General features: G+C 43.9%; 1 protein-coding gene across 7 annotated transcripts in view; it reads right to left on the minus strand.

The window, feature by feature from the left end:
- Window positions 1-25910, minus strand: part of camta1a (calmodulin binding transcription activator 1a) — a 298102-nt gene that overhangs the window by 151437 nt on the left and 120755 nt on the right. For all 7 annotated transcript variants that reach the window (XM_065961236.1, XM_065961230.1, XM_065961231.1 and 4 more), the window contains one exon: window positions 16211-16278. In XM_065961236.1, coding sequence (XP_065817308.1) covers window positions 16211-16278 — 68 coding nt within the window. The remainder of the gene's footprint in view (window positions 1-16210; window positions 16279-25910) is intronic.

The following is a 25910-nucleotide window of genomic DNA, read 5'->3' on the forward strand; positions in this document are numbered from 1 at the left end:
TTCAAGCAACATAAAGTTTAACATGCCGCTACATCTGCCGAGCCGCTAGCTTCCACGCTACGAGGGACTGGGCGATTTAATTAGGGAACATGTGATTGCGTTGTGCAGCACTACAATGAGCCCCACCCTTTCAATCCCCACCTGATCCTTCATGAACCTGCAATCATCTCTGGACGCATTGATTGAATACTGAATAACACAACCCAATATGTACTCTGAATAAAGTTTAAAAGTTCACAACAACTTTTCTCATTATACACGACAGCTATAGTTTGTTTCAGCCTTCCTATTCCTATTCCTAAATGATGGAAAATATAAGGAAGTATGTAATTTCACCCTCCACGATTTTGTCAGCATTAAACATCATGAATATTTTACATAAAGATATACTCATAGCCTATAATAGCGTTATTATAACAGAATATTGCTGCTGGATGCAAAATATAATAATATTAAAGCATTTTGATTGTCCAGCTGTCTTGTTTATCTGGAAAAATAAAAAATACCATTTCATCCTTTTTAAACAGACATTTTCTACTTGAATAGATTTTGAAAATAAGCCCATTGAAAGGCTAGAGCAATTTCACAGAAAATCACAAAAAAAAAAAATAGCTTGAAAGTTGGGTAGAGATTTAGATGAGCTACTCTGATAGTCATTAGTCCACTGAGAAGTCACTTTCCCCCAGCTGAGATAACTTTTTCAACAATAATGCCTCCCTTGAAAAGTCATAAAGAAGATCTCTCTGAAAAGTTTCCTCTGATTTCTAATGGAGCCTTCCTCCACTGAGCATATCAACCACCTGAGTGAGAGGCAACCAGGTCGCTAATTTATCCTGATTCAGACTGTATAGATTACAGATTGTCAAGGCCAGAAATGTTTGATTTTTTTTTTTAGCTTTGGCCATTTGTACGGAGCCTCCCGATGTAAGTTTATCGGATCATTGGTGACTGAAGGCTGAGAACCATGAGGGACCAGACCACTTTCTCTTGTGAACTACCATGAAAAACTAGGGATTACTGTGTTCTGTGAAGCCTTACTAAGAGCCAAATGATCTATAAACAGCCTTAAAAGAAAACACATAAGGTGTTTAGACTAGTGCAAACACTGCTTTGTAACACCATACTCCTCTCTGAAATTCACTGATGCGGTTGCTTTTTAAACAAAAAGCAAGCCCAGTGATTTATAAAGAATAAATGTCAGTCTTGTTTTTTACTAAGATGCTGTGAGTTTTTTGCCACAATATTAGTTCTAATATGTCAATTCAGATAAAGAGGTGATGGGTGGAGATGTTGTAAGGGTTGATAGGCTAGATTCTACAATTCTACAATTCACTTAGCAGACGCTTTTATCCAGCGACGTACATCAGAGGGTAAGAACAACACAAGCAAAGGATCTAGAAAAAAGGGAACAATGTCAGTAAGAGCAAACGATCAGCTTTGAGTCCGATTGGACACACAGGTGCTGACAGTTCTTGAGAGCTCTAATCAGTATAGAAACCATCTTATAAGTCATCGTTACCAAACAAAAACCATCTTCACAACCATCATCATCATCATCAATAGATGGAGTTGTATGGCAAAAGTGTTTACCATCTTCCTTTTCTCTAAGATATTATGGGGCCATGTTTTGCCTTTATTCAAACAGGAAAGTGACAAGTGGCAGGAAATGTGGGATATGCATTAGGGTCAGACTCCAACCCGTGACAACCGTGAGGACTGTTACCTCTATGCATGGGCTCATGCTCTAACCAGTAGGCTAAACCGGCACCCCCTCTTGTTTTTCTCTAATGCCTGTTATCCTCAAGTTCTTACGCCTGATCCTGCAATCAAAATCATCAGCTTTGTACATGAGTATTTTTAACTTGGCCTTCATGTCTTTAGCTTTAGTCTGCAGATGGCTGATACTATCTTCGTAGATGAAATGTGTTCTTCGGCCAGTGCACTCTCTCATTTGCCTTGATAGCTGTGAGTACCCCTTCTGATCCAAATCCGGTTTGAGGGACTAACTGGCTTTCATGATGACTGCACTTGTCACCGTCTGGTCTTGTTCTGCCTTGCATTGCTAGCTAACATGGTGCCACTGCCATCATCAAGTGTTGGGTCTGGAGTGTCCTCTTTAGTGTCCAATTCCATGGTTTTAGCTGTCCTTTTTCAGTTAGGGAGCTGTTTAGAGTCTGTTTTAGGGTATTATGGAGTGATTAGATGAGAAATGTCAGAACATTAGCAAAGAAGATGGAAGGTACATATTTTCACCTACGTCACCCTGCTGAAGTCCCACCACAAAGGCAAAGTTTAATTAAAAAACATTAAAGGAATTATGTTGTTTGCCTTAATTACTTTGTCAATTTGTCAGAGCATGTACTTAAAAAAATCCTGTGTCACACTTTCTGCTATGATGATGGAGCTAAAGGGAAAGTATGGGCAGCTGCATGGAACGAGTGCCTTTTAAAACGGCTCACCTTCTGGTTCTAAACACAACGCTCAGTATGCCTGCTCACCCGTCCCCATTCCCTCTTGCAGGGTGTGTAGGTAATGAGGCCCTCCTGCAGCGCCGCACTCCACTCCTCTGTTGGTGCAGAAAAGCGCACCCCCGCCTCGTCCTGACACTCTGACAGATAGGAGCAGCGGAAAGCATATGGCCAATGTGGCAATGCCTCCGACGCCCTCCAAACTGTCTTAGGGCTCAGGCATAATGAGCGGTAGAAAGATGAGCCCAAGTCGGAGACATTAGTCATCACATTTTACCTCAACTGCCAAAGATCAGCTAGAAATGAAACCCAAATCATTCCTTGTTACAGGCCTAATATTTTTGACTTTACAGAAGAGAGTCAAGTAGCTTAGCATCCGAACTGAAATTCTCTGAGAGACTTTATATCAAAGGTGAATTACAAACATTGGTTTCTTGAAACAATGTGCTTTCTTGAAGATACTAAGAACAATTAAAGTGTGTTAGTTCACCTGTTTGGCGGTTCAGATACTTGAATGCCAAACAACATGGAGTCACAGGCAGAAAGTCGAGGCAGAAACAATAAGTATTGTCATTGACTGAGTCAAGAGTGAGTGATGGTGTGCTGGGCCAGGAAGTCACCGCTTTCCCTGTCAACTGTCAATGCGGTTAGTGTCCAAAAAGTACACAGCGACTAGACGAGATTTTAGATAAGGTGCCCATCCAGCCGTGCCCTCGACATGGCCTCCCTCTGGCCCAGACTCCTCCGCCATTCTCCTTCCCCTCTCCCTGTCTGGCCTTTTATCCCTGACCGTCTAGACATCTCCCAGCACGCGATCCCTCACCCCAGCCAACCCGGGCTTTTCTCAGCTCGTCTGCTTTCTCTCTGCTGAAGACTACTGCGTCACAACACTGGCTGGCTGGAGGGCTTCTGTGCACAGCTACTGAAAGGGACAGAACAAAGCCAAGCAGTTCTCTCTCTCTCTCTCTCTCTCTCTCTTACTCACTCGCTCTCATTGGAGTCATTATGAGAATGGTTTAGAAAATGCTGCTCTTCACTGCATCTCAATACTCCTGATCACAATCCAAGACTCAGCTGAAACTTATCAGATGGCTTCAAGGGTTGACTGTAAGTGTAAACAACTCTAATGAAGAAGCCTGAACCAATCATTCACTGATGTAGACACACCTCTGAAAAACAAAAATAACAATTGAAATAACTTTTTGTATTTGGAGAGGCGTATAAATGAGAACAATGAGGGAGCCAAGAGGTAATTACAGAGCGTATGGCTTCAGGTACAGACAGATCCGCTGGTGGCAGCGAAAACCAGCTGAGCGTCTGTGTTCTGAATCTCAGGCTTTTCACTCTAAGAACTTGTGGATTTAAAATGCCCGTGTACCTTTGTTGGACAATAGGTGGTGTAGGGACACCATGCATTTATACCAGCCCTGACGTAAATCCCTTTAACACTGATCTGCCCCAGTAAGGCAGAGGTCGCAGTGCATCAGCGTCACTTTCTCATGTACAGACAAAGAGCCTTGCATCCATGACTGATCTCTATTAAATTACATGGATTAAATCAGAGATCCTTAATTAGGCCCCAATAAAAGTGTCATGTGGCTTTTGAAACCTCTAAGCATGCCATGATTGGATAAAAATATGAAAACATACTAAATGAAATTGGTTTACCGCTGAGCGTGCGCCCCACGACTCTTGAGTGGAGGAGAAAAGCAGGGGGAAATAAGTAAGTAAGAAAGAGAGAGCGAGAGAGAGGCAGAAAGAGAGAGAGAGAGACAGGAGGGAGACACAGATGCGGGGAAAGAGCAAGAGGGGTGTCTCAGGGCGAGTCACACCTCTTTGCTTCAGAAAAGCTCTTAAATTCCATGTGTGACCTGGGGGAGAGAGCTCAGAAGAGTCAGTCTGAGATGCAATGATACAGAATTTGACTGTAGGAGTAAGCTAATACAGTCTGCCATAAGCCAAACTGAGGAGTGGTACAGGCGTTACACAAGGCTCCTGGAGATCAGCCAATCCTGGCATGCTTGTTTATGTGCATACAGAACACAAACCTGCCCGTGCAACACTCATAAACACTTTACCACACACATCTGGGACTTGGTTCTCTCTGAAAACTGGAGCATGATGTGTCCCTGCTCCTCTGGACCCTTGCTTCTCCTGGTGCCAGGACCGCCAAAAGCTTTTAAGTGCTTTAAACTCATAATAACCCTAATGCTTGGTCCCCCCCCCCCAACCCCCTGTGATCTCTGTGTTTGTCTGTAAGAAAATTAAATGCAATTGAAATAGATGCAAAGATGGGGAATGTTCAGACATTTCTGTGGTTGCTGGGGATTTGGCGTCTGTTTAGGCATTAGGAAGGGGAACAGAGAGTAAACAGGCTCCCAGGACGTGGAGCTACACAGTGACAGGAAAAGTTAGAGTGTGAAACTGCGAACACACACGGGGGCACGGCACACATTGGACTCTTTATTTTGCCCTCTTCCCCTCTTGCATATTAGCTTGTTGTGTTGTTTGTGATGTTTCTATTTTTGAAAAGAGGGATTGAAAAAAAGAAAAAAAAAGAAAGTCATGGATCTGCTGCCACAATGCATTGCAGGGAATAGTAAGCACACAAACAAAAAACAGCCCCCAACCACCGTCCTACTCACCACTAATCCTCTCATGCCCTAATTGTGGGTGCAATCACCCCAGATTCACTCCTTCAGGGAGAGAGAAAGACAGAGAGGAAGCTAAGGCTCCAGGCTCTGAGAACAGACCGCCCTGTCTTCCCCTAAAGATGATTCTCTGCCAGAAGACACCAGAACAGTAGGTGGTACTCTCTCTCCATAACATTTCACTTTTATCTCACTTCCTCTTTGCCTCTCCATCTTCCTGTCATTCCTTCTTCCAGTTTCGTTCTCTCTCCACTTTCTACTGTAAACCGCCTAAGGTGATTATAGATTGTGATGGTGGTGGGTGTGGAAGGCAAATCCCTGTCTTTGTTTCTTTAAAATAGGTTTAATATACTATTACCTAATGCAGTTGAGAACGCCTGTGTAATCTCTCAACACTTTCTCACTTCCAAATGATAAAATAGAGCAGATATTATCAGGCTAAGCTTCAAATATAAAAAGCTAGTTACCACTAAACTTACAAAATCTGTCTGTAATTGTTTCACACAGAGAATCAAAACCCTGTATCCTGGTCAAAAAAAAATGTTTTTTTAAAACATCCACCATCTGAGACAGAAACAATAAAAGACTGTTTACAAAGAAGACATTGAATAAAGTAAATGAATAAGATACATAACTGTTCTATGAGTTGAATGTTTCATTTTAAATATTTGCCGTCATAATGTTTTTAAGGAAATTTTGCAAGAGATTAATGCTATATGGGGGTCCTTGGCATTACAAAGTTTGAGAATCCCTGATTTATTCTACATCACCTGACTTGCCACAACGTTTTATATGTTAGGAGGGAAACGGGCTGGATTTTTCCAATGGTTTGGGATGAAAGAAAAACTACTTCAGACAGCACTAGGGTTAATATGATGGTTTCCATTTAAGACAGGAAGCAGGCAGGTGGCTTGGTACTAACGCATGGGATACTAATGGGAGGTTGCATCAATCGTGCCAGGTCTGCATATCAGCAGGATATGTAAGAAATCACACACACTCTCACTGGAGACACATTAAAACAGGCTATTAAACTCTTTGGCATTTGATTTCTTTTAATCAAAGAGGCCATCAGTCAACTGAGTAGAGTCCCACACCACAGGCCTCTGAAGAAGATGCCAGAAAGCAGCCAGCGACTGGTGGCTGGCTGTGTTTTGTCTGAACAGTGTTGCTACTGCTGGGAAGGCTGCATTGGAGCGGAGCCATGCCAACCTTTACAGCAGCCCTTGAATTTTCTGTCTGTGTTCTCTCTCTCTCTCTCTCTCTCCCTTTTTCTATCTCACAATATGTCTAAATGTCTGTCTCATACCCTCTCTCTCTCTTTCAGGCACAGAACCAAGGCGCACATTAGGTGCTGGTGCTGCACATTCTGATGCTTGGCTGTCACTGGATCATTGTCTGGTGACATAAAGCGCAGTAAAGCACTGAGCAGTGATGAAGTGGAGAGGTTTTTAAACCTGCGCTCACTGGCACATTTCTTGCCTTTCAACCAATGTCATTTGGAGAGTGTCATCATCCCACAGTGAAAGTAGCCAACCCCGACTTCCACATACTATATTCACCAAAAACACTGAAGAGAAAGAAAAAAATGGAGAGAGAAAGATTCCTTCTTGGCAGTACTTGCTCCATTATTCCACTGGAGGCTTGATTAGACAGAGGGGATAATTTACGAGCCACTTCATTGCCAATTCAACGGGCACATCACCTGTAAATAATTGAAACCCTTCATGTCTATTCCGACATAATCATATCGCTATCATGTTAATGTATCCACCAGTGCTTTGCTTTGGGTCAGGCGTAGGACTACTTTCAATCTCGGCTGACCTGTCACCATAATTCTCCTGAGCACCTACCTCTAGCAAACAGAAAAAAAGATGAAGCACTGCTATGAAAAAGGATGAAAAATTGGGAAAATGTTTAACAAACACATTTCAGTTCAGCAAGGCAGTTGTGTGTTGCAGGTGTAGGGCATTCTTTTTGCACTGGTTTGTTAATTATCTTTACTTACGATGTAGATAAGGGGGTTTCATCATGTAATATGTAAAAGGTTGCAAGATTTGGATGGTAGTAGCTATTTTACAGAAGGCGAGGACATGAAAAATCACATGTTTCAGGGCATTCTCCCGCTGTGGGATCTGTCTAAAACAGTCTAAATCACACCTGGATTTGAAGAGAAAAATTGATAGCTATTTCTCTGCAATTAATAAAAGTCATTAATATTAATCTTCCAATCTGGAATGGTTCACACCTTTCTTTCTGCAATCTTCTCTCAAAGGCGCCAAAAAAAAAGATCTGAATTATTTATCAATTGACTTTTATTTGAATTGATTAATTCAACGATGCAAAATTAATATACGGCTATCCTCCACATGCCACCTACTCCATCCTCTCCAATCTTTAATGAAGCAGTTTTAAGTAGTAAGGGTCTTGCCTGGGGTAAAGTAAACTGACTGAGGAAGTGGGCAGGGGTGTGAGGGGTTGGGGTGTCTAATATAAATTTACAGTAATAAAGATGTCTCATTAGAATCAACAGGCTAACTATCTTTTCAAGACTGAGACGGATAAAAATACCCAAAGTGTTTCATGCCCGGTGAGCCAAGGATCTTTAGGGAGCAGCCTTCTGTGTGTCAAGGTAAGAAAGAAAAAGAAAACAGATAGGCAAGGCGGATATTAAAAGAAGGATTAATACAAACTGTGTCAAGTATATGAGGCGGCTATTAACCATGATTTATGTGATTTCCAGTGCATGCATTTTAATACAATAAACATGGGCAGCAATTTCACCCAGTGGTTTTTTAAGAGCCGTTTTGAAGCCTATTGATGGCGGTCACCTTATTGTGTATGCTTTCTGCATCTAACTTTGGATCAATCTTGAAACAGGCAGGCGGGCTGGAACTGAGGCAGAATTCAAGCATCCTGGCAAACACTCCAACTTGTCAGTCAACTCAAACACATCAACATTTTGCAAATGTTGGCTAACTCTTACCCATTAGGAAATCAAAACGAGTTATAAGAAAAAAATCACCCCTTTAGAGATTTGACAAATAAAGAAAATAGCTATTGAGACCAAACTTGTTTGTTAAACCAAGCTATAAACATGTTTATTTTTACTTATTTTTATTCCTGCTGTAAAAAGGGGCATTATAATATGGGATCTAAAGGGGATTCCTTGTCTTTTGCAGTCAGCCTCAAGCAGACACTCGAGGAATTGCACTTCAGCACTGGCTATATTTATCAACACTGGTGGTTGCCGCTTGGTGTGTCCATATCACAAGCCAGGCTGCAATCCTTTTAGATTGCTAAATGACGAGGAGAGGCCAGGGGTCAGTCCTACCACTTACCGTTTTTACACATTGGGCAGTGCCACGTGGCAACCATGATCCGCTGTACTTCCTGTTCTGTGAATCTCAGCTGGGGCGAAGAAATGGGACATAATGTGTGCCAGTGTGTGTTTGTGTGTGTGTGTTTGTGTGTGTGTGTATGTGTGTGTGTGTGTGTGTGTGTGTGTGTGTGCACCCATGTCGTGCCTGTTCTTTTCTGGTGATTCACCCAGCACTCTGGCAGTTATCCAGGACCTATTTTCTCTCTTTTCTTTACATAACAGCAAACGGTATCACTGAGGCCTTGCACCCTGTCCTTTCTCTTCCTCCGCCTCCTTCCCCTCATGTTTCTCTGCCACTTCCTGTTCTTCCTTCCCCCATCCTCCACCTTGCTACATATGCGGGTGCTTTCAAGAGAACTCTGCATTGTTTCCTGGTGCTACTGTACCACCCGTGGGATCGTCATGTGAACGGTCCGGAACAGACGTTCTCGGACCACACCCAAAGCACAGAGTGGTGGACCAGATTCCAGGGTATGGCACGGGGAAATGCGTAGGAAGACAGTCTGTTTTGGACAGAAATGCCCCCTAGAGCTTTTTCAAAGGCCCAGGATCCGGGATCCGCTACACCATATGCCTACAGGACAGCACCCAACTGGGCAACGGGGTGTGACGGGCTGAAAATAGGGACTTGCAGTCACAATCCTCAAAGTACCTGCCAACATACGGCCACTCTGCACCAGCAGAGCAGTGTGATGAGGTGGAAGAGGACAGTACAAGAGGGGGTGGAGAGCATAGGGGGGTTGAAAATAGAAAATCAAGGAGTTGAAGAGAGAGAAGCTGAAGAGAGTTTAGTTTGGGAGGAAGATGAGGAATGAGGCAGCATGTCCATGTGTGGAGAGTGTCTGTATTTGTGTGTGTGTAGGAGCGGTGTGTAGGCAGGGTTTAGTGTCTGGACTTCTAAGTGACTCAGGTGTGAATAATACGTTAACTCTACTTTATGTGTGTGTGTGTGTGTGTGTGTGTGTGTGTGTGTGTGTGTAGAGAGAGAGAAAGAGAGAGAGAGAAAGAGAGAGAGAGAAAGAGATAGCCAGGGAGACAGAGATCACATTAGAGTGCTGGGTCGGTATAGGGCTGGTCGTCTATGTGATTCGGTGGCTGAGGGTGTTCTCTGCTGTGTCTGTGGCCCGCTCCATGACAGCCAGCCTGCACGCTGCTCACCGGTGCAGAAGCGCTAATTAAATTAAGTCTTTATTATCAGGCTGCAGAGGCAGCACTTCTCCCCATCTCGGCCCGCTTGGCTGACACTTTCTCCTTGAACACCTGCTTGACATCAACTTCCTCCTCTATTTATTTATCCCCTCTCTCCTGTGGCCAGCCACTGGCTGCACTCCTTCCTCCCCTCCACCTCCTCCTCCTCCTCCATATTGGCATACCAAGCAAGGCTAGCTTCTTTTTCATGCTGCTTGGTCTATAGGTGCAGCACAATGTTCCTTAAACTTAGAATTGCAGACTGAAGTAGCTTTTTCAGGGATCTTTAAAATAGCTACACACACAGGTAAAAAAATATGCCCTACACTTCATTTTCTATTACCATAAAAAATGGGACACAATAAAGGAGGATTATTTCTTAGAACTGATCTTGCCCCTCTTGGCCTTCAGCAGCAGTTGTGTAGAGGGAATAAAGGCGATAAAGCTAGATGATGTTCTATGTTGTATTGAATAGTCTCCGGTGGGCAAGCTGGCCAGGGTAATATACAGCAGCTGGGATGAGAACTAACATATATCTAGTCCCCTGTCCATTTCCACTAGCCTCAGGCTCAGGCTGCTTCCCTGGGCTCGGCTTGGGCATTACTTTAGAGGACAGACAAACAAGAGGCACTATTAAGTTGGCTCGGAGTCTGAGGCCCAGGCGCTCGGCCCAGCACTGGCTGTAATCTATTGACCGTTTGCGTTCTCCCGCCCATGCCCCAAAACCACAGGACTTCTCTCTATCTGTCAGTTGAATCCATTGCTCACCTCCCTCCATCTCTATCTACTGTTTACCCACTCTATTTTCCTTTTTTCTCTCCTTCGCTCTGTCAGCTCAATCCCCCTCTATTCCATCTTCTCCTGCTCTTTCGTCTGTTTGCGTAAATCCCCCCCCCCCCCTCCCCACACTCCTTCTCCTCTTCACCTCCATCCATCACGATCCCTCCCATCTCCATCTCGTCCGTTCCCTTCTCTTATCGACATGTTTCCATTTTCTAAACTGCCCTCGCTCCATCATATTCACTCTTTCTTCGATGGTCATTTTTCATTTTCTCTCCTTCATTCACTCTTACCTCATGCTCTCTTCAGTTCACCTCACTCCTGTCCTTTCTGCTTTCTCCCAGTGGGCTTTATTTCACCCAGCCCACAAGGCCCCAGGTGGGCATAGCTGTCCTTGTCAGGCCTGTTGACTGGGGGGGGAAGCAGCATGGGACAATGTCCTTCAGGGGCCGACAGAACGGAATGGCCAGGGGAGATGTGTCACTATGGAGCAAACTAAACTTTAACTCATGATGAGTTGGGGGTAAAAACAAGAGAAGAGAAGAAGGACAAACACAGGAAATAGATGAAGGGGATCACACTATATGACCTCACCAAACTGTCTCTCCACATTTACTTAACATGTTCGCTTTTTGCATAATTCTGACTTGATTTAGTGCTGTGTCCTGCTGACTTCTTTTCAATGTGATGTAATCTAATGCCTCTTTATTTTTTATGCCTTTGTGTCTCTCTTTCTTTGTGCTTCCCCCTCTCTCTTTTTCTCCCATGTCTCTCTATCCTGCTGTTCCTGTCCTTTCCCACTCTCCTCTGAAACTCTGCCAGCCAACGAGTGCCACAAAGCATTAGGACCAAACACTATCAGACGCCCTTCTCAGGCACATCCTACACATCAACCCCCACCCCCTCTATAAACCCACGTCACACACACACACAATCACACACGCGCACACACACACACCATGTGCCAGACTAGGTGACAGAAACAGAGTTTACACACAGGCCTTGCGAGGTCTTATTCACTGTGGCAGACTCATCCAGACACTACCCCTTATAAAATAGTCACAGAGTTACAGTAGTATGCACAAGTACTCAATTTTTAATTCAAACACACATCCACATACTTTCACTGGCAATCACTCACGCGCACGCCATCTCAATACATTCATAAAAGCCTTCATATGTTCACTCACAATTTCTTTTTCACATGCACAGTCACACTCTCTTGGCTTAGCAGACATGTCATGTGCATACACAAGAGTGCATTACAAGCGTAAACACAATCCCGTCTACTTCTCCCTCACTCACACTATCTAACACAGATCTGCACAAAATCCCAGACTCTGTACACAATGGCAAACACCATACACAATGGCAAACAAACAGTCATTAGTAGATTTCAGGCTGCCTTTCAGTTGTGCTCGACTCTGTTGTTGGTGTGCCCGTGCCTCTGGGGTGGCGCCGCTGCTGTAGGTTTTAATAAAAGCATTGTCTTTGGAAGCTGTCTAAAGGGACTCGGTTTCATTTTGGAGAGCTGCTGCTTCTGCTGTAGCTGTGGATGTGGGAGGAGAGAGGGCTATTGCGCTGGGACGTGGGGGCGGCAAGGTTCAGTGTCATAGCCAGGCCCTCCAAGGACTGGTGCTTATTGTTTGATAGTTTCAATATACAATGTGTATGCGTGTGTATGTGCTTGTGTTCTGTGATCATGTAAGCACATGTGTAAACTCGTGTGTACAAATTTGGGAACAAGTCGAAGCAAATAGCTGATACAGCTTACTACTTCAACTTTCCAACAGTAATTACTGCCTGAATTTTATGCAAGAGAAGATAACCCCCCCCCCCCCCCCCCCACACACACACACACACACACTCACACACACAACACAGAGCCATGTGGATAACAGGCGTAGAATCTCTCTCATCTCTTTCTCTGCTGTGTTTTTGTGTTGCTGTTAAGCAGCCCTATAAAACAAACCGTAGAGAAGAGAAACCCTAATGTGTGACTGCTCCACTCATGAAACCGTGTGCCATTTAGGGAGTATTCAGGATAACGAGCAATTGCTATATAACACACAGGTGTCCATTAGCTCTTTGGGCTGACCAATCTGTGACACCCTCTAGTCAATAGTTTCTCCATCTGTCAGCATACAAACACCTCTGAAAAAGCCCCGCAAGGAGACATTTGTGTCATTTATGATGGAGAATGAATGTCTTCTCTCAACAGGAGCACATTGTAAAGCCCATGATGAGGTCAAATCAAATGTTATTGTCTACATTTTGTACCACTATGTCCCTGTGCCCTCCCCCGGTTTTTTCCCCACTCTCTTCCCACAGGCACCTTCAGATCCCATCAGCTGAAGCAACATGGACACATCTTTAAAAAGCCAAAAGGAAAGAATGGCTACCTGGGAGGATGCAAGGGAGGAGAATCCTAATTGTCCCTTTAAGTGTGTTCCCTCCCGTGGAGTGAAGGTGCAGGGTAACGGCCATCCTAAATCACAGCCCGGCCGCGGCCTTCATTAAAGCCATAATGCCAGGCTCTCCCTTTAATGGAAATGGAAGCCAGCAAGGCTGTGGGTGTAAATTAAAGTGTAAGGCCCGGGTAGGGAAAGATTTCCCCGGCCCTGACAGGTGCGGCCTGAATTAGCTGTAGTGCTGTTCAAGCAGTCAGTGGGAGAACACTGGTATTGATTTTAAGCACTGTTGCACTTCCTATCTGAAAGAGAATGTGTATTACTAGAGCTAGGCACATCAATCACTCAGCATACCAACACTTTCCCCCTGGCACGCTTCAGATTTGAAATGATAAACAAACAGAAACAGACCAAAACAAAAGATAACACTGGCTGTACGCTTACTGTATGAGCCCCGATGATGCGCAGCAGCACCAGCATAGTAAAATACATCTGTGCGTGCATGTAATTGGACCACTTCATCTCATCTCCCTCGTGTTGACAGGATGCCATCTCTATTCAGGGCATGTCCTGCATTGCGTGTCACCTTGGTCAAACAGATAGCGTCAGCTCCTTGAGCTCTCGCTGTGGCCCACTCCCATGTTTACGACCTGCATGTGTCAGAGTGGTTACATGCATACAGTGCAGCCATGCAGCACAGTGCCTCCACGTGTATGACCCTGCTGCTTATCTCTGACTCCCATCATGCCCCGCTGACCCTGTCTACGGGCGCTGGCAGGGGCAGAATTAGCCTACTTAGCCTATTCCCCACAGGGGTCAAGCCACACGCAGACATGCAGACAGCCCACGCCCACAATCAGATGCACACACAGCCGTCCACAAGCACCCTGAACCCTGTGTGGTGACAAATGATAAGGCAGCACTTAACCACAGGTGTCCTAAGTCTGGCCTCTCACCCATGACCTTGAGCAGAAAGACTTTCATACAGAGGCCAGCCATCAATCAGCTTCCATCAATCACACATATATGGCACACCCTTTCACTCCCCCACAACCTTTCCTGGCCTTAACATCCATCACTGAGCTCTACCCTTTCACTGACATCTGGGAAAACACAAACACTTCACAGCCTCTTTCCCTGCCCAGAAACACACACGTACAGTGAAGGCACACAGCTTGTCCTGCAGGGATGACTCCTCTGAAACATGGAATGTGTTGTTGCGGTGTCACTTGAACTGCAGGTGCACACCAGGGGCTGCTCCCTTGTGACAAGTTTGCTGAGATATCAGCACCTGCACTGTGACATGACATGGGGTTGAAATCCTTGAACACACTGGCAGCTGAGACAACAGCAAAACAGAGAGCCAGAAGTGTCGGACTGTGGACATGAGAATCCAGAGGACCATTTGGCAACAAATTCACTTGATCTATAGTCTCTCACAGCTCAAACGAATGCCATTTTTAGGTTGACCTGGAAATGACTGGAACCTTTGTAGTACTTTAGCAGCTTTCATAGCTCCATTTTTATTCTTAACCGTTTTCTATTTGTTTGTCTATGTCATCTCATTAGGCTGCCCTCTAACGGTTTTTCAAAAGTAACATTCATTTTCAACTCAAACCATTTATGATCTGAAAATATACAATATGATAATTCAACTATAAAAAGAGGAATGACTAAATGACTATTTGGTGAAATGATCTCCTTGAAAATCGTTTTTCAAAGGAATCCCTTTAATGTACAATAAGGTAGCACTTGTGTTCTGGTGGGGAAATCCAGAGTCTCTTTGTCAATCATGCAGGCCACACAGCTGAGATATGCCTGACATTGGTTAATTTTTGTTTAGTTAGAGGAGAGGCTGAAGGAGACAGGTGACTTTTTTGATAATAAAAATTAAAAGAAACTGGTGAGCTGTGTGCTCTTTGGTCCATGCTCCATAATTACACCACAGAACCTATTTTAATTGGCAGTGTCTTTATGCAGAACTATTATCCATGTCCCTCCAAGGCAGTCAAGAGAGATGGGCTGGGGAGAGCGACGTGACGAATGGTTTCGATGTCAGTGAGCACAGGGCCCATTTACACATGGATGAGGATTGCTAAAATGCTATCATAGCCAGTCCAGCTTGCAGGAAAATGGTGAGGGTTTTTTTTTAACATCTGAGCTGGTTACAAATATATGAAAATATATCCTAAGTAAGGGGGAATATTGTATAAAAAGAATAGATTGTGAATATGAATGGACAAATCCTGAGTGACGTCACCAATCTGTTACTGCAGGGGGCTTTAGAGTCCCATCAATGGCTGTCTCCATGCTGGAAATGTCGCCTCAATGTTGTCTTTCCAAGAGCTGTCCAACAGTAAAGCCGTTTTCACATATGCACTCCTGAAAATGTCTAGAAAATTTCAGGCGGACTGCCTCTGAAATCTTTCTGACTTGCTCGTTCACATGTCCACAAAGGGGTGGGGTCTCGCGACGCACAAAGCAACAGCAATAATTTGAACTTTTGCCCTTATACCAATGATACTTTTATTTAGACACCAATATTAACAGAGGAGCGCTGACGCGTGCATCTCACCCTGAACATTTCAGTTAATTTTCAGGGTTGTTGTGAAAGCACCATAAGAGATAAGATATTCAAACCTAAGATTATCCAGTACTATGAAATGACTATGATGCTGTCACAAAGCCACATCATTTATGACTTAATCTATGACATACATAACATAGTAACACCACAGTCAATTCTTAAATTTTGTTTTTTTTATATACTAAATTGTTCTTGTTAAATTTAGTCAATTAGCCTAGAAAATTGTGCCCTTTAGTTGAAAATTGGCTCCGTATGTGTATACATGAACAACAGGAATTAACGGCAATGCTGGCAGCCGTATTGTATTTCAAATATTTCAGTAGCTTTTGGCATTCCGTTCCACATGTGGGTGTAACGTCTGACCCAAACAAACAGCCCCAGCTTCGACAGTGTTATTAGTGGAGCGGTGAGTGTGCAGACAAATGGGAACAAATTATCACACCAATTCAAAACAGATACAGCACCATTGCATGTTACGTTAATTAGCTAGCTAAAAGGCAATTATTAGTTAATATTAATATTCCAGAATTTATCTGCAAACTTTTCTGAGTAGCCATCAGCAGCCTGTAATATTTAACATCCTTCACTGAACCAAAGGGAGGCTGCAAGCTGTGCATGAGGGAAGTGGTGTTGAAGGAAAAAATATGTAAAACCAAAAAACTTAGGCTCCCTAGATGTTATAATTTAATGGCTATGAATTTTAACTTCTGTTGTAAAAGAGGGCAGGAGTGTAATTTTCTTACCTTGTTTTAGGGGATGTCGTTAGCCATTCTTCATGCTTTTCAAATGTTATCAAGTAAGCCGCGATCTCCTGTGAAAAAGAGAAGAGAGAGCAGAGAGGAAGGGAGTGAGGCTTAGATATGTCATCTTTAATCACTGTTCTCTTGTGTTTGTAATACATCGCTGAGACTGCTTCATTGATATTCAGACAGTCTAACCAGCAGCACAAACAGAGGAAAGACGGAGACAGGGGCCGTGCAGGGGGGGCTCAGCCAGGTAAATGGAGACTGGTTAAAAAAAAAAAGTAAAGTGAAAGACAGAAGTGGAATGCAGCTGAGGTCAGATCATCTTCCGAGACCATCTTTGTTACGAACGCTTTGATCAAGTTCTCCTCTGAGGACATCAAGGTGCTCTCAGGAAGATTGACATCTCTGTGTTTGAGAGCGAGCGGCTTTTAACATTTTTGGTCCGATCCTCCCCTAAATCCCTTTGATCTGCCCTTGACACTCCTCTTTGGATCAATCCACTCTTTAACCTTTGAATAATAATTACACGCCAGTCTCACAATATTGACATGCCTGTGTTCTGTGTCTTAAGAAAAAGGCCGGAGATCCTTGGGAGATAGTTGTGTACAAAGATATAGCATAGACACACAAAAAGTCCAAACTGCCACTATTAGAAATAGAGATACTTGAAACACTTTCATCTTTCCCATGCTCACCCTGCCTACTACTTCTGTCTGAGTATAAGAGGAGAACACGCCAGACCATACCCAGCCATTTTCTCACCAAACTAATGGGCAGAAATAAAAGCACTTTGGATGCTGGTACACAACCTAATGATTAACAGCGACAGGCAGCAATTCACTCTTCAGCAGGAACATTTGTCAGCTTCTCAGACTGTTAGAGAGAGCCAGCTCGACACAGACCCGGTGTCATCTTCTACAAATATATGTTTTCAGTTTTTTTAAGGATGTGCATCTCTCCTCTTGTTAGAGTGTCAACAAACCTTTATGTTGGAATATGTTGTTCAAATATTGTCTTGTTTTGTCTGTGAGGCTTGAGGAGGATAACACTCTCCTCTGGGGGAAATGTGTTGTTACATTGCATGTCCACATGGGGCAATAACATCATAGGTGTGTCAATCATTTGTGACTGGGGTAGATCGACTGGGGCAGCTTGGTAGCATGAAGAAGTGTGCAGACACATGTCCAAGTAGAATTTATACCATTTCTGTCTCCAGTAATAATTCTAAGTACTTATATTGACAGCATCATGCATTCCCCAAACTCATGTAGACATTTTTTTTTTACAATTTAAAAATAATAGAATATTCTTTAAGGGCTCATAAACGAGATACATCTCCAAAAGAGTCTGTCAAAAGTACCACAAATAGAAAATGTGCTATAATGAAATGCCACAAAAGCAGGTTGAAGTTGGTTTGAACACAATCCATCTATGACTGAGTAGATAACCAATCAAAGCTTATGGGTTAGTACATTAGATTTCAGTGGTGGGGGTCATGTCACCCCTTGCATTTCCCAGTTAACGCCCCTGAATAATGTGTCCAAAAACAGAAAGCTTTGTCAAAGCTTTTTTTAGACATATGTGGCAGCACAAGCAAGTTGTAATTATTCTCTTTATGACTATCTGTTTCTGCATGCAGACACACTCAACACACATTAAGAAAGCTCCTATTGGCTCATCAAGGCCACAAGTCACAAGTGTGACCTGGCAGAGAGTCACAGCACACTGGCGATAGCCCACAGGGACGCTGCAGGGCATGGCCCTGTGAGGGGTTCCCAGGCTGGCAGGGGTCCCAAAAGAGTGGTTTGGTGGTAGCATGACTGGCACCCTCGCCTCCAGGTGCAGGCTGGGAGATAAAGCTGTGTTGATTAACTTCCTGTTCTTTTGCCATAATGACCAGAGGCAGTGAAGTCATGGCAAGATGGAGACTTGAATTAGGAAAAAGATAGCAAAGGGGATGAGGAGCTAAGGCTCGCTCCTTTAATACAAGAGGAAAAAAACACAGCAAAGAAAAGAAAGAGGAAAATAAGTATTCACAACGAGGGTCATTGTAAGTTACTTCTGTGCATACAGTTGTGGGTAAATTAGACTAACAAAACAGCAGTTGGATTAATCGCTGATATTCTGTGATCATTTTGGGAAGGAGAACGGCAGGGGGAAGCTCCTTCAGTGACCTCTGTGCCAGTTAGCATACAGCCCCTCCATCACTCGCTTTAAAAATCCAGCCCCAGCCTCAGCCTCAGTAGCAGGAGATGAAATAGGGGGCCGCATGGTCTCGTACTTAAAAAAATAAAAAAATAGAAGTATGCCTCTACCTCTGGCTCTGGGCGCACCCCTCCCTCTTCGAACAGATGCCAGGGATTATTCCAACCCCCCGACCAACCATAAAGGTGCAATAATCTTATGGTGAGGAAACAAACAAAAACAGACGTGCAGCCATTAAACAGCTGCAAAAGAGACAAAGTTTGCATGGGCGGCATAATGAGAGGCTAGCGTGCGTTCAGGTTGAGCAAACACGCTTGCGGTGGTTAGCGCGAGATGGGCAGAGTGAGGAGGGGTGGGTGGAGAGTTGTGCCGAACACTGATGGTGCATCAAAGTCAAGCCAGCAGCTGTCAATGGGCGCAGGACTCTATCTGCTGACCTCAGTGCCTCTGGCCTTCTCTCAGTCACCGGGGGGAAATGTTTAGAAGAGGCTTTCTTTACACAGTTCCCACCTCACAGATCAGAATCCGGCCCGTGCCAGGCTGTTTTTACTTCCTTCCTTTATGCCTCAGCCTCCCCGCTGGCATGATCCTTCCTGGGGTTTTTATCTCCAGGTAATGTTGAAATACACTCTTCCGGTAAGGGCTGTTTTCTGCACTGCTTAAACTCCCTTTTCCAAGCTGGATCTAAATAAATAACAATCACCTCAAGCTGGCAGTGAACCAGAGAATGAGTATGAGCAACACCTCCTCTAATTGACACGGTGGTTGCAGGAAAAAAAAAAAAGAAAGAAAGAAAGAAAAAGGCCCTTTCATTTTACAGGGGAGAGAACAACCCGGAGCTGTTTGTTGTAACCCAGCCATCTCATTTGTTTCTTTTGTCTCCATAAAAGCTGCGACACACTGTTAGCAAAAGGGGGCTGCCCCAGAACACAACGGAGCAGTCTTGCAGTTTCAGGGGCTGATGGAGATGGAGAGGCCGAGAGTGTTTGTGTGTGTTTCCTGTCTGCCTTGTCACAATCAGAGGGGTCTGATTACCGGTTACCTGTCCAAGCCTGGCACGTTATTAACATGCTCTTCAGGAGGTGTCACTCCTCTCCTCATCAGTGTGTTTCTCCCTTTTAGTTCTCTCTTTTCAAAGCCTTCACACACCTTCTCCAATCTGACTCTCACTCACTCTCATTTTCTTCCCCCTTTCTTATAACCGCTGAGGTGAAAAGGAAAGCCACCGTGAGGAAATTTTCATTTTGAGATGACTAGCTTTTACTGTCTCGCCTTTCAAATGATATTTTCACTCCAGAGGTACAACATTTTCTCCAGAGAGAATCAGCTTTTGAAATGTCTACCTATTTGAAATTGGAGATGACACTAACATATTCATCCCTTTTCAATTCTTTGCACCAAGGAAGGGGGTGGTTGCAGGAGCAGGAAACTCCTGGAAAATAAAAACACTTGACTTGTCCCATATTTTGATTGTCTCAAAATTATTCTGGCATTCTCAGGAGAAACTGTTTTGTAGACTTGATCAGAAAAATGTCATTAGATTTTCAACCAAAATGCAGTCAAACATGATGCCAGTATTTGATGGAGTTATTCCAGAGTAGATTCACTATCCCGGGATCACCTGAGGCTAGATTGTTTTGCTGTTCCGTCTGATTCTCTCTCTCACTGGCAACTTTGATTTATGGGAGGAAATAGAGGTGTTGAGAGGACCAACGCTTCGGCATTTGGATGACAGACCTGATCACTTGAAACAACTGTCGCTGTTCCATTAGAGGGACAGATAGGAGTCTTTTGGCATTATCTCAGGACGCATCAGACACCTGTCTCCAAACACCATCCATAATGTCTCGCCTCTCCTTCTGCATCCACAGCGTATTTGACGTGACAGAAAATAAGACAGAGAACTGGGGGGGAGGACAGAACACTGGAGCAAAATCCCGTCTGTGCTACGCCTACATTTAAATAACAACACTGACATCATTGTCTGGGAATTTAATCTAGATTCTTAAGCCCATGATTTACGAGACACATTATGTAAAAACATAAGATAACAGAGTCATTATTTGGTGGCTCAGACATTTAAAACCAGTTTTCATTTCCCCCCAAAAAAAGAAGTATTCAACAATTACAGCATGTGTTTGTCCATTACTGTATTATTCCAGTTATAGTGGTGCTCTAGTGTCACTAATGAAAAGGCTCTAATGAATCGCTGTATTAGAAAATCTAACTTTAGCATCAGTATTGATTGCAGTAAAAGCTTGAGCTAATGAAATGAATAAGAGAGAGCAGGAAGATGCAAAAGAAAAGATGGTACAGAGTCTGGGTGGAGAGGGGAGTACAGCGCCTCCAGTCTGCCTTGTGGTGAAGTCTGGGGAACGCAGCCTCAAAGCTTTGACCTTGCCCTGCACTTGAAAGCAGGAAGTGGATGAAAGAAGGGGGGGGGGGGGGGGGGCAAGCGAGGGATATTGTGAGAGGAGCCCTCCCTGATGACCTGGGTTTTGCTGTGGAGAGCCAGGTCATCTGATATTTCCTCCAGGGCAGCCCAGGAAACCAACCTGCCCAGGACCGGGCACAAATGGACTGGCGCGGATATGGGAGGGGGGGAGGGGAGGGATGTAGGAGTTTGCCGAAGCTCTGGGCTATCACAAGATTACACCAGGAAAAAATTCAAATGCAATTAGACACAAAAGAGATACAGACTGGTCCCTGAAGAAAGGGATGGAGACGAAGGAGGTTGGGGGAGTAACTGAAAAGGGAAAGGATAATCAAAAAGGAGAGAGGAGGAGGAAAGTTTTAAGTTTTTTTTCCCCTTGACAATGATAAATGCATTTAAAAGAGGGGAAGTGTGAAGGTACGGTGATTAAAAAAAAAAGAGCGCTTCGGTTCGATTCTGCAAGCAAAAGCACCTCTGCTGAATCATATTGGGGTTTTTTGTTTATACTTCATGAATTCTTAATGCACTAGCAATAATGTATCACACACAGTATCTATGTAATCTCATATGGCCATATTACTCTTTTAAGCTTGGGAAAGTAGAGAGAAGGAAGCTTTAACCTCCAGCTCGGCTTAAAGATTTTTCAAGCATGGATCATAACGGGATGCAGTGAATCTGCTTTAAGGATGGACGTTCAGGACAAGGGGAAATGAGTGAACGTGAGAGGGGAAAGAGAGACCTGGGAGAGTGAGAGAAAGTGAAAGTAAGCAACAATAGATTACGGAGCTGTTGACAGCTGCACTTGGCATCTATTAAAGAGGAGTGATGCTGTTCAATGAGTCCCTGTGCTGGGTTAAAAAATATGCCCTCTCCAGCATCCGGCTCATTAGAACCTCTATGGGGTTTCCCATGCTAAGAGGGAGGGGTCAAAGTCACACTGTGTCCACTCTGTTGCTCCACCCTGAAGACGCAACACAGATTTTCTTCTCTATCTTTCCAAAAAAATAAAAACACAAACCATCCTGTGATTTTGGCAGCTGATGGAGCAGATCAATTTCAAAACAGAAAGTGTGTCATCAATGGTTCACAAAAATCCATGTTCATGAATCAGACTCAGCAAAGTTACTCAGCAGACATGCACATCTTCACCACAGAGGCCTAACATTATACTTTAAACATACCACAGCCAAACGGGGATGTGTTTCTCTATCTATGTTCCTCCTTAGCTCCTGCACTTCTGCACTCTCTTGCCATGCAGGAGGTAGGAAGAGCAAGACAAACCATCCACTGGCCTACATTATACATAGTTCAGGGATCAATTTGGTATTGATCCTGGATAGCTTAGATGTTTTCCAGTAGTTGGTCGAAGCCTACCTACACATTTGTGCTTGGAATACTGGCCATAAGACTGTACAGAAAAAAAGGAAGGCGTTCTGCAGGGTAGCCTCCTCTTGCTCCCCTCAACACTGCACGCCTCCCTGCTCCTACAATCAATGTTACTCACAGAAGCTCACACAGCACTCTCCTTTTTTTGTTTACAATATCACTTATGTACCATATATTCTACTATACAAGCAGAAAACTGCACACAAAGAAAGAACAGTGGCAGACAGCCGGGTTTCTGCATAGGTATATCAAATTAAAGATAAGGTATGTGTTGCAGACTTCTCAACCCAACTCCCAAAGTAAGGCAGATTTCAGATATCACCCTACAAAACAACCTCAAACAAGGGAATAGCCTATTGGAAGACAGGTTGTACCCCTCCAGACTTGTAGAATCAATTTAATTGTCGTTGTTCCAGTGGTTTGGTGTGTCTCAACAGCATGTTGAGGCTTGTAAAGAAGGCTTATTTGGCAATTCTTAAAGTTTTTCATCAATTGCAAAACAATTAATCACAAGCCAATTTGAAATACTGCAAGCTCCAACTATAGATACACTATATACTGTATATGTAATATGATTATAAAAATAATATAAGAATGTTCCTCTTCCCAGTTTTAATTCCTACTTTTCTACTTGTCAAACTAGGGTCCAGCATGTCCATGAATAACTTTTTCAGAAACAGCTTGAATTGATAAACACTTGTCTGGACTATTTATGAAAATAAATGTATACTTGTAAAAATAAGACTTTTGTAATTTGTTCTTATTTTGTTACACCAAATACAAGTAGAAGACATACATTGTAGGTATTCTCATTATTGTTGTATTTTTCTACAGTACCCTGTCTGGTGATTGTGTTTGTAATGGCCAGAACACTCTGTCTCCCTTCCCACCTCCTCTGCCTTGGAATAAGTAGCTGCAGCTATATGCTGAAGCAAAACAGGACGGACGGACAGAGAGAGGGAGGGGGGCTGGCATGAGACAGGATTGTTTTGGCTTTAGAGTCACGGCTGCTGTCTGTGATGTTGGTTGAGGGGATGAAATTATCTGGCCTTGAAGGACTACAACGGTCAGCAACCATCTCCTACACTGTAACAACACACCTGTGAATGCTCTCCTATATTTGCATTTGTACATTTTTGTACTTAACAGAACACGGAGGTAGCAGAGAAGCAGCAGCAAAGACAGAACAAAAATAGAGGGGGAGGAAAATGGAGAGCACAAGAAGCATAACAGAGACATGGAGGACTCAGAGAAGGGTTTATGTGGGAATGGCTCAACTGCATGTTGTGTGTTGGGGACACACAGAGTTGGAATTGGACATAAAGTTGACTGAGATGAAATACATCCATCTTTGTCAGCCATAATTAGCTAGTATTGTGACCCTCTGGTTGCTGCTATGAAGATGTGTGTGTGCCTGCTGATGTAAAGCCCATATGGGACCTCCTACTGCTGTACCCTTGAGAGATGTATCTTGTGTAATGATTCTATTACACCTCTTTTTTTCTCCCCTCTCGCTCTCTCTCTCTCTCTCTCCTTCCTTCTCTTTCCCTCAGGCTCTAACTTCTGGCAAGACTTTAAGACGAGTTGGAGGCTGGATGGAAATATGGAGCACTACATTAGTAAACAGGGCAAAAAAAAATGTGTATGTGTGCGCACACTGATGCATAGTGGTGCTCTGCAGGGCGCGGCAGGGAAGCAGCCAGGTTCACTTCCTGGCGCCCCGTGGCTGTCTGACCTCTGGCGTCCACGCCGCACGTCCTCTTCATCATCTATGCAGCAGGATGTCTGGTTCCCCCCCTGCTGACAGCCCAACCAAGGAGAACGGAGAGTGGCGGATTCTCCATGATGTTAACCTTACCCGAGCCCCACTGCCGAGACTCCAGACTGTTACCCCACTCTGCTGCTGAACTCTTCTCCCCCTCACACCCAACGTCTGCTCACAAAATGATGGAAAAACCTGCATGAGCAGCCAAATTTACTAGAGGAAGCGGTCCTCTTTGTTTCTCCTCTCTGCCTTTAATTCTTCAATTTCATGTTTCAATTTGACAGGACACTTTCATTCCTTTTTGAAGACAGCAGGTATTGAAAGCGCCGTGTCAGATTGAAGCTCCAAAAGCCACCAGTTCTGTTGACTCATAATATAATTTTACAATTTGATAAAGAGCGTAGATGCAAATGCTAAATTTGTTGCTGTCTTATGCTTTGTGTGAGGAAGGCATTGCAGCAAAGAAATCTGCTGCGAGGACATTAAATGTCATCTAAATATAATTGAGGTGTGATTTCTCTCTGTGGAGACATTGTAGGAATCTAAGCATTACATCCTCAAATATCATCCAAATTTCCATAAAAAGTCAAGGAGCGATGGTATCATGCATAAATGAAGTGACGGTGGAATCTAGAAGGTCACCGTTCACTTCATATCAATCAAATGTTGTCAGGTTTCATTTTAAGGCTCCTACAGGACCAATCCAAAGGGGGCGTGAGGGGCAAAGACTCCCCTGTATCCATGGGAGGCACAAATGAGCTGGGTTCAGTCTCATGTGAGCCTGAAAGCCTATTTATTTCAGGCTCCAGAATCAATTAATGCCTGCATTATCCTCTGGATTCCACTATTCAGTGCAGCCAAATGACTGGGGCACCCTTGCATGAAACCAATTTCTAACTTTCAATCCAAGACACACCCGAGAACCACCTACAGGCCTTCCTTCAAAATTGCAGAATATTTGACTCATGGAGTCACGCACGTGTGCCTGTGAGCATGCGATGCAAATGTGTGTGTGTGCGTAAGTAGCATGCTGTGAGAGAATATGTGAGGTTATGCAAAGTTTATGGTGTTTGGATCAGCGTGTTCTCAATATGCAGCTACAGTGAAAGGGAGCTTGAATACAAACATCCAGAATGTTCTGACAGGAGAACAAATTGTGACACAAAAACTAAAGCCTGCTCGCCATGTCCATGTCAAAGCAGGAAGAGAGGAGGCGAAGGAGAGGAAAGAGGAGGTGGAGAAAGAGAAAGAGGCAAAAGTATAGCAAGCAGAAGAAGAGGCAGATTATGTGTGAAAGGGCAAAATGTTACATCTTTAATCGACTACAGTATATGTCGTGAAGAGAAACAGGATGAGATATTGAGCCCACATCGTCCATCCACAGAGCACGACACAAACTCTGCTCTAGAGACGGAGAGAAAAGACATAAAGACAAGACACGTCTAGAAATTCGCCAAAGGGATGGCCAGATTTCCAGCTCAGGCCAATTAGCCGGCAGAAACCCTCTTTTTGCCCCAACTACTCGTCAGCATGAAAGGATCACCCTTTTGTCTGTCAGACTCATGCCTTTTCTCCTCTATTGCTATGTCCTGTACACACACACTGTCAGCACACACTCCGTTAAGAACACACATACACATATATGAATGCTGACTGTACATGCCGGCACACAAACAGTATTAGTCAAATCCTCATATGAACTGCTCTCATTTCATCTCATCTCAGCTCCTACCATCTTGCTGACTGATGTGATTGTTAGTTCTGGAGGAGGGCTCTCTTTAATTGAAGTGTGTGTGTGTGTGTGTGTGTCCGGTGTGTGTGAGACTATCTGTCCATTGCATCGGCCAGCCATGACTGGTATTGTTTGGCCTATCAGACAAGCTGTCATGTGCTCCCTTTCCCTTTGT

Source organism: Labrus bergylta, chromosome 12 (assembly GCF_963930695.1).
Source record: "Labrus bergylta chromosome 12, fLabBer1.1, whole genome shotgun sequence".
Lineage (NCBI taxonomy): Eukaryota > Metazoa > Chordata > Actinopteri > Labriformes > Labridae > Labrus > Labrus bergylta.